Here is a 12081-nt window from a genome sequence, read left to right as displayed (position 1 = left end):
CCTCGTCAAGTTCCAACAATATTTTTTGAACTGGGATCTTGTCACTTATAAAATTCTTTAAGCATGAAACATGGAAAACCGGGGGCACTCAGGAAGATGCAGGAAGCTTCAATTTGTATGCCATAGTACCAATCTTTTGCAGCGTCTTGTATGGACCATAGTACTTTGGTGATAATTTATTATCCTTCTTAGCTTGCTTGAGGGACATTTGTTTGTATGGTTTTATTCATAAAAATATCCAGTCGCCTATATCAACACTTCTTTTGCTGCGATGTTGATCTTCCTATTGTTTCATTCGATTTTGTGCCAAAGTGAGGTTATCCTTTAAGAGTTGGAGAACATTTTGTTGTTGAGGGTCTACCTTAACACCTTCATGAGGTACTCCAAAGAAACATTTGGAGGTTTTTGCATATAATTGTTTCTCGTCCAATAGTCTGAGCACTCTATCAACATGTTGAACATGATCCTTCCAAGACTTGCTGTAGATTAGTATATCATCAAAAAATACTAACACAAATTTTCTAAGGAAGGGTTTGAAAATGGAATTCATCAAAACTTGGAATGTAGAAGGTGCATTGGTAAGGCCAAAAGGCATGACCAAAAATTCATAATGACCCTCATGAGTTCTAAATGTTGTTTTCAGAATGTCTTTAGTCTTCATTCTGATTTGATGATATCCTGCATGAAGGTCCAACTTGCTGAAGTAAATTTCTCCATGCAATTCATCCAATAATTCATCAATGAGAGGAATGGGAAATTTATCTTTAATAGTGAGCTTGTTCAGCTCTCTATAATCTAGAAACATGCACCATGATCCATCCTTCTTATGCACCAATACTACTGGAGCAAAGAAAGAACTTTGACTAGGTTGAATTATACTAGCCTCTAGCATTTCTGCAACTATACATTCAATTCCACTCTTTTCTGCAAAGGGATATCTGTAAGGCCTGGTGTTTGGAGGAACACTTCCTGGAAAATGAATAGCATGATCATGATCACAAAGAGGTAGGAGGCCTTTGGGAGTCTCAAATACCTTAGAATGATTGTCCAAGGCTTTTTGGAGATCTCGAGAAATAGATGATTTCGACGTGGGAACCTATAGTGAACATAGTTGTGCAACTACGTCACATTTTTCTTCCTTTAGAAGCTTTTCCATGCCATTAGAGATGATTATCTTTCCTGGTTTCCCTACGATACCCCTTAATTTAACTTCCTTTCCTTCCGAAAATTTTTTCAAGAAGAGTTCTTGAAAATTAAAAGTTAGCATACCCAAAGATTGTAGCCATTAGACTCCTAGTACAACATTGGCACCATCCATTGGAATGGAAAGCATTGGACCATTCAAAACATACTCTCCCATGGATAACTTGATATTATGGCACTTTCCAAAGAAATTTATGGTTCTTTCATTTGCAACCATCACTTGACACTCTGGTGCTGGATATAGGAAGCAATTCAATTCCTTCGCTATCTCACAATGAATAAAATTATGGGTACTGCCCGAATCAATCAACACTATTACCTTTTTCTTCTTGATATGTCCTTCTATATTGATAGTTTGAGGAGTGGTAATTCCTACCAATGCATTAAAATATATGGTCAGATTCATTTCTTGATGCTCGATGTGATCTTTCACTTCTTGAACTTTTTTCTTCTTGATATGTCCTTCTATCTTGAGAGTTTGAGGAGTGGTAATTCTATCTAATGATTTACAAGATATGGCCGAATTCATTTCTTCTTACTTTGGGGTTGGTTCTTGGTGTATATCCTCTTATTTTGACGTTTCTTAATCCTTTTCTTCCTCCTCTTTACAATCTCTGTAAAATAAATTCTTCTCAACACACTTATGACCTTTAGTGTATTTGCTATCACAACTGTAACAAAGCCCTTTTTCTTCTTTTTCTTCCAATTGTTTTCATGTAAACCTTGTAGGTTGTGGAAGGCTAGGAGCAAAAACACTTCCATATTTATAGTTGTGAGTGGTAGGATTCCTTGTTTCCATAATTCCGCTTTCAATTGTTCTTGCCAACCTGAATTCCTTCTCCAATGAATCAGGTTGCCAAAGACGAACCTCATGTTGAATGTTATCCTTTAAAGTCCCTATGAAGGCATCAACCCTTTACTTCTCTAGAATATCATTTACCCTTACATTCAATTTTTGGAAGTCCTCAATGTTCTCTGCCATTGAACCCTTTTGTTTGAGATTTATCAATTGGCTAAAGAAGGTGTTACTCTTTGTATCCTCATAATGTGTTATCATTTCCCCCATGAAAATTGACCAAGTGACAAGTGGTTTAATAGAAAAAAGCCGTTTATACCATAAAAATTGATTCGGTTCTAAATATAAAGATGCAATATGTACCTTTTGTAACAGTTGTACACCATATAGATCAAAATATTTCTCCATCTGTAGTATCCAATTTAACGGATCCTTGCCATCAAACTTCCTCATATCGTTTTTTCTTGATCTTAGGATCTCGATATTGAATCTAATGTATCTCCATAATTTTGGATCTCCAAGGTTTGAAATTGTGTCCTGCAATAGCCCTCTAAGTCCTCTTTCTAACCCCACAAGTCTGATCAAGATTGGATTCTGCAAGGAAGAGTTATATCAAATCTCCCACGGTGACCTGATTATAGACTGGTTCAGTAGAGCAAACTTATATGAAGTTCCACATGTCCCTGTTTCGACCTTAGGACATGAAACTGATAAACAAAAAACTACAGCCTGTCCTCTTTATGTAACTTCTTACGAAATTTAAATCTTATGCTCAGAGAGAAAATTATGATGCTTGTCCCAAGGTCACCTGTTTGGGATGTAATTCAGGAGCCTACAGAAACCTTAATTGTCTTGGACTATATCTCCAAAAATATAGTGAAACAAGATCTGTAATTTGGGTCCATGCTTCACCACGTTTTTTGCTCAAATGGGTTTTAATTTCAGAGTTTGAAACTTTGTAGAAAAATAATTATAGCGAAAATTCCATGATGGCCTGTTTGAGATGGAATTCTAGAGCTTGAAAAAACCCTAACTTCCTCAGATCAAATCACCGAAACTATAGCGAGACAAGATCTAAAATTTGGACCTGAGGTTTAGCAGGATGTGTTCTCAAATGTTTTTTTTTTAACTTCTGAAATGTTGCAGAAAAAAGTTATAGCGAAAATTCCATGATGACCTTTTTGGAGCAGCGAAACCCTAGAATCCAAAGCTCTAATACCAAATGTTATGAAACCAGCTCACAAAAAGATAGAAAAGAGAGATCAACGCCTTCAAAATAAGCCTCTTCGAGGGGGAAACCTACTTTACATTACACAAATGAATAATTCTTGGATGATACAAATGACAAGACCTCCTTTCTATTTATAGGAGTTTAAGGGGTCATAATATAATCAAAGCGGACATAATAATAATAATGTAAGGGCACAAGAATAACAATAGTGGGCTTCTATGGGGCACAATAATAATAATATGGGGACTACATGGGCACAACAATATAATAAGGGGGTTGCACTAATAACAATAAGGTGTTACACTAGTAGTATAGGAACCTAACATTATTATAAACCTAATTCCTTCAATCTACTCAAACACAAACGAGGAGGAAAATCCAAAACAATCTCTGCAAAATAAATGAATGCAAAATTCCATAAACCCTAATGTCGAGGATGAAGTAGGACAAGTCGACACATGCGATGTGACTCATGAACATACCATAATTGTAGGTTCGATGATAATTGAGCTATAAAAGGATATTGACTAGTTCAAGCCATACGAATAATCATTAAGACCTTGAAAAGCAGAGGGGGACCCAAAATTTAGATATGTAGGCTAAACATTTTGGGTGTTTTTGTAGCGGCTACAACAATTGGTGAACCACTGGTAGAATCCAACATCTTTGCCTTAGTCCCTTCAATAGATAGATTCTTATTAATAATGCAAGGAAGTATTGAATAAACACTATGGGTACCCCTTGGGTTACTTGACCTTTTATAGATATGACCTTCCTATGTCTCCTTAGCTAGGCGCTGTCAGTCTTTACATGATAAAACAGTTGTTCACATGTGTAAGTATTTGACGATGATGCATAGAACATGACATAGGGCTTATTATAGTCAGAAATTTAAAGTGATTTTTTGGTGTTGCTTAGTTGCCAGTAGCCCTGTTTAGTACCCCGACATAGTCACTCAAGAAATCACAGGCATCGCTTCGCTGCCAACAGGCTTGTTCAATACCCTGATGAATTTTCCTGCATCACCTCTCTACATAGCAAGCCTTTCTCAATCCTTTACCTTCTATTTAATTAATTTTTTTTCTATTCACATTAGCATCATTCATTAGGCATTTACTGTGCTAGGGAAAATGAGGGATCTTGACTTATTTTACAGGAAAGAGAGGTTGTTTCTTATTTTCATAAACTAAAGGATTTTTCTGACTTAGGTTTTCCCTCATGACACATTTCCACATCATATCTTCAACTGACAGGTGGACAGTGAAAACATACCATGAAATATTCAAGACCATGCCAAACATTAGGTTCAGGTTACAGAAATACTTCATATGAACTAATTAGGGTTCCCCAAGATCACCTCTTCATATGTTCCTCGTTAATGGGTCAGACTCATAGGAAGTATGTTCGGGACATAGTTTTAATAACTAGATCTATGAGAGGCTTCCTCTTTGAGTAACCACCATAGCCACACATAACTATTTGATTAGGATTTCAGCATTAGGGAAAAGCAACAAAAGAAGCACTTTTAGGGTTTCAACATGTGCAAAGAGGCATAAGGGGAGCTCTTCACGACATCAAAGGTTTGAAAAGAACATGCAAAGAAAAAGGATTAAAGAAAGTGTGAAAATTAATGCAGTGCCATGAAAAGTAGAGAACAGAGGCAATGTTAGGTAAAAAACAAGCAAATTCAATGCAACAAACAAATCTACATGTGATAAAGGAAGGAAATGTGGAGAAATTCAATGCAATGCAATAGAAATAAGCTAACTGTAACTAAAAGGGTCATGGAATGCTTATGCAGACAATTTCTGAATGTGATATATTCAAGAGTAATGTGGGACGACTGTTGAAAATGCAACAAGAAAATCTCTGTTTGACTTTGCCTTGGTCAAACTAGAGAAAACTCGATTTTCTATTTCATCAGAAATCTTGGAGGTAGTTAATTGAGGTGACATGGCATTTGTCACTCAATTAACTTAGTTAATTCAAGTTGGGGAAGCTTGAGTTCAATTTAGTATGATTGATTGCTAATTTGTAGCAATATATTTAAGTTAAATTGAGTTATTGTTAGTTAAACCAGTTCTAACTGTGTCAAGGAAAACTTTAAGAACCCCTCTCAATTTATGTGTAATATATGGGTGAATCCCCATGATACATGGAAAAATGAAAAGCGATTTTATGAATAATATAATGTGTATATTAATTTTTTTGGCGAATCTCTCACCAGATTATATTATATTATAAAATCATGGCAAATCTCTCAACATATTATATTATCTTGTAAAATCATGGCGAATCTTTCATTGAATTATAAAATCTTGCTGAACCTTTCACTGAATAATAAAAACTTTGTAAAGGGCTAACAAAGTTCATAATGAGTATTTCTTGTAATGGCTTCAAGACTTGTTAATCAATCCATCAAGAATAGAAACAAGGATATTCCTTATGTGGAATATAAAGATATTTCTCACAGAAAGTGAACTAGGTTTATCGCAGGTGGTAGGGAGAAATCCTACATGTGACAATGTGTTGAACTCATAATGAGTATTTATTGTAATGGCTATGAGCCTTGTTGTCTAAGTAGTCCCTTGAGGAATGAAATATGTGTATTCCTCATATGGAATATAAAGATATTTCTCATGTATTAAAAAGAAAAAGGAGGATATGAGATGAATGATATAATTACAAATTCGTGTGATGGTGTGCTTAGCATTGACTAATCATAATGGTTGAGAGGTTAGTCATGTACTTTAGTTAGTATGTGTCAATTCATTTATCGTTTTAATTTTTATATTAAAATTATTGTGTGTTTATTACAACTTGGAACCAACACACATAATTTTGGTAAGGCAATGTGTGGTCTAGTTCCAAGTTAGAGTGTTTTTCATTTCACCCATGGGTTAAGATTTACCCCCAAAATTTGCTATGGATACAAACTATCAATCCAATAAACACAACAGGTTCAAGTATTGGCAAGCTATCAACTACCCTGCATGGGGTCTGCCATATTACAGGGGCATGTGGCCTCTCAGATGTAGCCACAATTTGTGCCTAGCATTATTGTTGCCTTGTTATAGTGTAGAGGCAATTAATACATAATTTACATTGACCTACCTAGTACCACTAGTCCTTTCTTGGATCTCAGGGTTTAACTTTCATATCTTTCTAAAGTCAGACTGCTTGGAAAGAACAATTTGTACCCAGAATTGTTGTTGCCTTGATGTAACATGCAAGCAATTAATACATAATTTGCATTGACCTACCTCATACCACTAGACCTTTCTCAGCTCTCAGGGTTTACCCTTTATATCTTCTTGAACTCACACTGCTTGGAAATATTACTTCAATTCCCTCCTCTCCCCCACAATTCAAGGGCCAGAGTTTAGCAAATATACAACACAACAGGTTCAAATACTGACAAGCTATCAACTACCCTGCATGGGGTCTTCCATATTACAGGGGCATGTGGCCTCTCAGATGTAGCCACAATTTTTTCCAAGCATTATTGTTTCCTATCTATAGCATGCAACAACATAATTTACATTGACCTAACTAATACCACTAGTCCTAGATTGGATCTCAGGGTTTACCTTTCATATCTTCCTGAACTTAGGTGGAACTTAGACTGCTTGGAAAGAACAATTTGTACCAAGAATTGTTGTTTCCTTGTTGTAGCTTGCAAGAAATTAATACATAATTTGCATTGACCTAGCTAATACCACTATTCCTTGCTCAGATCTTAGTGTTTACCCTCTGTATCTTCCTGAGCACACCCTGTTTGGAAAGAATACTTCAATGCCCTCCTACCCCACAATAAAAAGGCTAAGATTCAATAGATATACGACACAACATGTTCAAATACTAGAAAGCTATCAACTACCCTCCATGGGGTCTGCCATATTATAGGGGCATGTGGCCTCTCAAATTAGCTTGAAGAATAGGATCAAGCTGAATGTTTTCACCAAGAATACACTCATTGACATAAATGTTAAATATGGGAATATGAAATTTGCACACCGATAATTGTTACACAACATTTTGTCACTGTCCCTGTACTCCCTATTCCTTGATCTTGGAGGACCTCTATAGTGAAACCCGCATGCTTTGCCTTCATAGAGAAACTCCCATCATGTCCCTCTTCATGAGCAGATCATTTCCCTTTTGCACAATTTTCCCTTAAACTTCTGTTTTGCCCAATTTACAAGATCAATGCTAATGACATTTTATTCCCGCGCCGATGTGCAGAGATTAGCACTATTTCCTGTGCTAATCAGTGTGATTGAGTTGTGTTCCAGTAATTTTGATCTTGTTATGGAAATTTTTTTAAATTAGAGTTGAAGCTTCCATCTCTAGAAGCTCTGTAACAGAAGTCTGGTAAATGGTTTGGCCGGATGGGGTCGAGGATGATAGTTTGAGTTCCTTTCCCCTACAATGATGGAACTACCTCAAGGTATAAGTCCTTCTCCTATGAGAAGAGGATCCATCTCCCATCCATCTTTCCTATATAAACCTCCCTTCTTCCCAAGCACAAACTAGTGATTAGTGTGAAAATTAGAATTAGACAAGCAAGCTATTACTAGTTGTAGCCATCTAGTTGTGTGAGGGAGAAGTGTGTTTGGTTTGGAGTGAAGCCTAAAGGGAAGAGTCTTTAAACTATTGTTGTTTGAAGCCATCATGAAGTGCTAGTAGAAGTGTGTGGGAACCTGGTCTTGTTAGAGGAAGATTGCGACGTCAAGACGAATGGTTGTAATCTCTCTTTGATATTAATATATGCAACTATCAATTGATTTCCTAGATGTTTTGTAATATTACATATTCGTGTCTTAATGCTTCTTGACTCATTAAGTAGGTTGAATTGCAATTTGTCTATTGTTATCTTTGTGTGTTATTGTTTTTTACTTGTTTCAGGAGCTTGAAGAAGGAAGTAAGAGATCGCTGGAGCGAGCAAGCAAGGACATCATCAAGCAGGATAAGAAACTAAGAGGTAGCCCCTCTTGATTGATTCTAACCTAAGGAAATATTCCATAGAATGTATCTGTTGTGGCTAGAGCCATTATCAGGCTAGAGGAGTTCGTTCATGTTCACACTTATAATTTTACTTCACCACAAATTGGTGACTCCACTGGGGAGATCCCCATCCTTTTGTTTGTTTTAGATTTCATGATTTCGTGAGAACTTTGCTAGTTTCAAAATTTTCCCTTTTGTTCTATTGCTTTTCTCTTACTTACTGGCCTAATTCTAAAATCCATAGTAGCAGATCTGGTCCCTTTTTTTTTTTCTTAGTTTCCTTGAACAATGCATTTAATTGGCCGACAGTCGTGCCAATCAGTGCAAATTGCAGAGGAACAATCGCGCCGACTCACCTCTGGCACTTGTTGTCAGTTAGGCAGTCGCATCGATCCCTGTAAGTGAAGATTAGGGCTAGACTCACTCTTGGCCAGTGTGTTCTGCTCTTCTGTTTTTGACCTTATGAGTCTTTTGACTATTTTTCTCCATGATTAGAAAGCTACTTTTCGTTTGGTTTTGCTTTCTTGTAGGCTTGTCATCTTGCTGTTTGATTTCAGTGACACTAGGACATCTAGCTAGTCGTCCATTTGGCAACTTGTGGACTCATCGATTCCAGTTGTGGGTGTATTTTCTCCTTGCATTTGTTTTTGGTCCCTCTTACGACTCTGACCTCATTTTGCACAAGTTTGAAAAAGTTTTGTTTACTAGTTTGAACGTATTTTCCTGACATAGATTACATTGTTAGTCTTGTGTTTAGCAAAGTCGGTATTTCGTCAATCTGAATGAACTTCTCTTTTCATTTTCTCATCTGCTTGAAGAGCTTGTAGGCTCGATTTTTTTTTTTTCATTGAAAGATTGTATGTGAAAGTTTGTTTTCGTTGTTTCATGAGAAAATATGAAATTCTAGCTTGTTGCATCATTATGATTTGCATCTCTTAAAAAATAGAATTGCACCAACATTTGAAAAGGAAGATAAATTTTTTCATTTCGAAGAGACTAATAGATAAGTGCTTGTCAGGAAATTAGGAATTGGAATGCTTTTTTCATTAGTTTATTTTTCGAAAAAGTTAAGTAGTGAAAAATCATTTCGTTTTCAGTTGCTTGATTGTTTGCATTTGATTGAGTAGTTTCTACCCTATCTAGTGTAGGCATTTCATCGAATTAAAAGGGTCTTGTCCCATTTAGTTGCATTTTAGGTTTTTCGAGTACCATCGCTAAGACCTAAAAACTGAAATTTAACTCAAGATCAACTCTAAAATGAATTCAATTTACTTAAGGCACATTTGACATTAACGATCACATCTAGAAGGTCTAGACTAGAGATGTGTTCTGGCATTTGTAAACCTAACATCTGTCATTAGCTTCGACACTAGACAGTACTAGCATGGATTTGTGCTCCCCATACCATCATGTATATAATGGGAGACCCCACTAGGCTACAACCCTTTTATCCTTAGGAAGCCGAGTCGACTACCTTGCGAACGTGATACACCGAACATAGCATTCGGGGAGATTGCCTGCTTGTACTTCTTGGTTCACCAGGAGAGATTCTGCAGTTCACGGTTGCCTGGTAATCCTATTTACCTAGATCATCCAGAGTAGTCATTTGATCTTTTTGACTCATTAAACTTAGAAGATCATCTAAGCACTTGTCTTTTCAAGCTCGTTTCCAATCGAAAGTAATAGAGTCATCTTTAGTTTTTTTTCGACTCTTAAAAAATGAAAGAACATTAGCCTTTTATGCGTCTTAAATAATTGATTGCCCGTGATCCAAAACATCTTGTTAGATTTTTGACCAAAATGTGAGTTCCCTTAAAACGAAATTTTAAAGTCTTGAAGTTATTTGTTCTGTCAGTTAAGACAAGCTCATCATGGCTGAACCATCTGGTTCACCCATTTCCTTTTCCTCTCCTCCATCTGAAATATTGTTCGAGGAGTCACTTCCTGAGTTATCAGAGCCATTTGAGGACAAAAATGTTGAACTTGCAATTGTTTTGAGTGTTCAACCATTATCATCTCATCGTCCACCTACTTTTGATTCAGTGTCATCTACTGGTCTTAACCCGGAATATTTGGATAACCCTGTTCGAACTCCAAAGAACTTGCCAACCATTGATGGTCAGCTTGGACTGGTTATTTATCCTCTAAACCATCTATTTGATGCTGTTGAAATATCACCATAGCGCCCTTACAATCTATACGATCAACTGGGTGTTCCTTTGGGACTATCCCCAAGTACGCGTTTGGCTGTTCACCGTCATTTGTTTCCAGAGATGTAACCTGAAGGTGATGCTTTGGTCACTTCCCGGACAAGTCTGAAGTCTCAACTACACACACTGTTGAGGGGGAAGAATTGTAGTTGCAGTTCCCTCATGAGGGTTTCCCTTATTCAGAAGGTATTCCTGCCAACTTGCCACCTGGCTATGTGTCTTTAGGGCACTTAGTTTTGGGCACACCGAGTGCCTCATCACTTTGACAGAACTCTGTTTGGGCGTCAGGTGTCAGACCTACATCAGGTCCGTTTGTCACAAACATGACCTCCCAACCAGTTGTTACTTCAGTCCTGGTGCAACCTACCATCCCGAACACTCTTGTACCATCAATCCTAGTTACGCAACAGTCGCAACCAATGGTTTCAAAGATTGTCTTTGCAAGTTCCTCTGTTCCATTAGTCAGTGGCCAGATTGTGCCACTGCCTCGTGGTAGAACCTGAATGTCTCTATGGTGTCAGGTGCCACTAATGTGAGCAGCTCACAAGTTCACATGCTTGGTATAAGCCAACCCTCTTCTGGTGTTATTTACAACCCTGCTGGTTCTACTAGATCAAGCAATGTCCAGTACGAACACGTTCAGAATCCTGGTGGTCTGTCTGGATTGAACAATGTTCAGTATCAACAGCCCTATGGGGCTTAGGTCTAATACCAAAATCCTTACATTCCATATGGTTCTCAAGGATTGGTTAGTTAACCTTACACCATCTTGTATGGGCAGTACATCTAGCCTAGCTATGGCCAGATTCAGTTTGGTTTTTTCCCAGGCACTGTTCAAGTACCTTTGCAACAGCAAGGACAACTTTTACAACAACCAGGGTAGCCTTTGTTACCGCAAGGGCAACCTTTGTTGCAACAAGGGCTTTCCATGCAACAGCAAGGGAAAATTATCCCGCAGCAAGGTCACCTACAACAAATGCAAGGTCAGCCCTTCCAATAGTTGCAGCAGGCCACACAACAGCAGATGCAATATGCTCTGCATACCTCTCAACCCATACCCTCATAGGGCCAACCTCTGCAAACCCAGGGACAAATTTTGCAACCACAAGGTCAGCAAAACCAACCTGGGCAGCAGCAACCCTTGTATACCTATCAACAAGGGCAACCCTTGTAGGGACAGGTTCAAGGTCAAGTCCTACAGCAGTAGGTGTAGAATCCTCTTGTCCAAGGCCAACAGGTTCAGAATCCTGCCGGCCAAGGACACCAGGTACAAAATCCCTATGTCCAAGGGCAATAAGCATATCAACCTTATGCCCAAGGACTGTAGGTCCAGAACCCTCTTGTTCAGGGACAACAGGCCCAACAACCCTATGTTCTAGGACAACAAGTCCCATACCCATATGTCCAAGGTCAATAGGCTCAACAGCCTTTTAACCCATACATTTCCCATCAACAACATGTGCATGGACAATTTCAAGGTATTCAAGTTCTGAATCCTCCCTTTTGTCAAGGTAATCCATAATGGGGGCAGCGTCAGATGCCATATGGTTAAAATCCTCCACTGTGGGGTCAAATCTTTACTAGCATGGATGGGCTCCTCCTTATGGGCCCACCTATCTACCTCCCATGAATTT

The 12081-nt window shown here is 37.9% G+C and overlaps 1 protein-coding gene across 1 annotated transcript in view; it reads right to left on the bottom strand.

Moving 5' to 3' along the window:
* The window catches only part of LOC149177046 (pentatricopeptide repeat-containing protein DOT4, chloroplastic-like), a 65515-nt gene that overhangs the window by 33312 nt on the left and 20122 nt on the right, over positions 1-12081 (bottom strand). Inside the window, exon 2 of the mRNA XM_089421654.1 lies at positions 11572-11725. Within this exon, the coding sequence (XP_089277780.1) occupies positions 11572-11725 (154 nt within the window). The remainder of the gene's footprint in view (positions 1-11571; positions 11726-12081) is intronic.

Source organism: Pinus tabuliformis, chromosome 4_1, assembly GCF_031772625.1.
Source record: "Pinus tabuliformis cultivar Carrire ecotype Pingquan chromosome 4_1, CPIR1, whole genome shotgun sequence".
Lineage (NCBI taxonomy): Eukaryota > Viridiplantae > Streptophyta > Pinopsida > Pinales > Pinaceae > Pinus > Pinus tabuliformis.
Note: the sequence above shows the minus strand (reverse complement) of the source record. Positions and strands in the feature narration are given on the sequence as shown.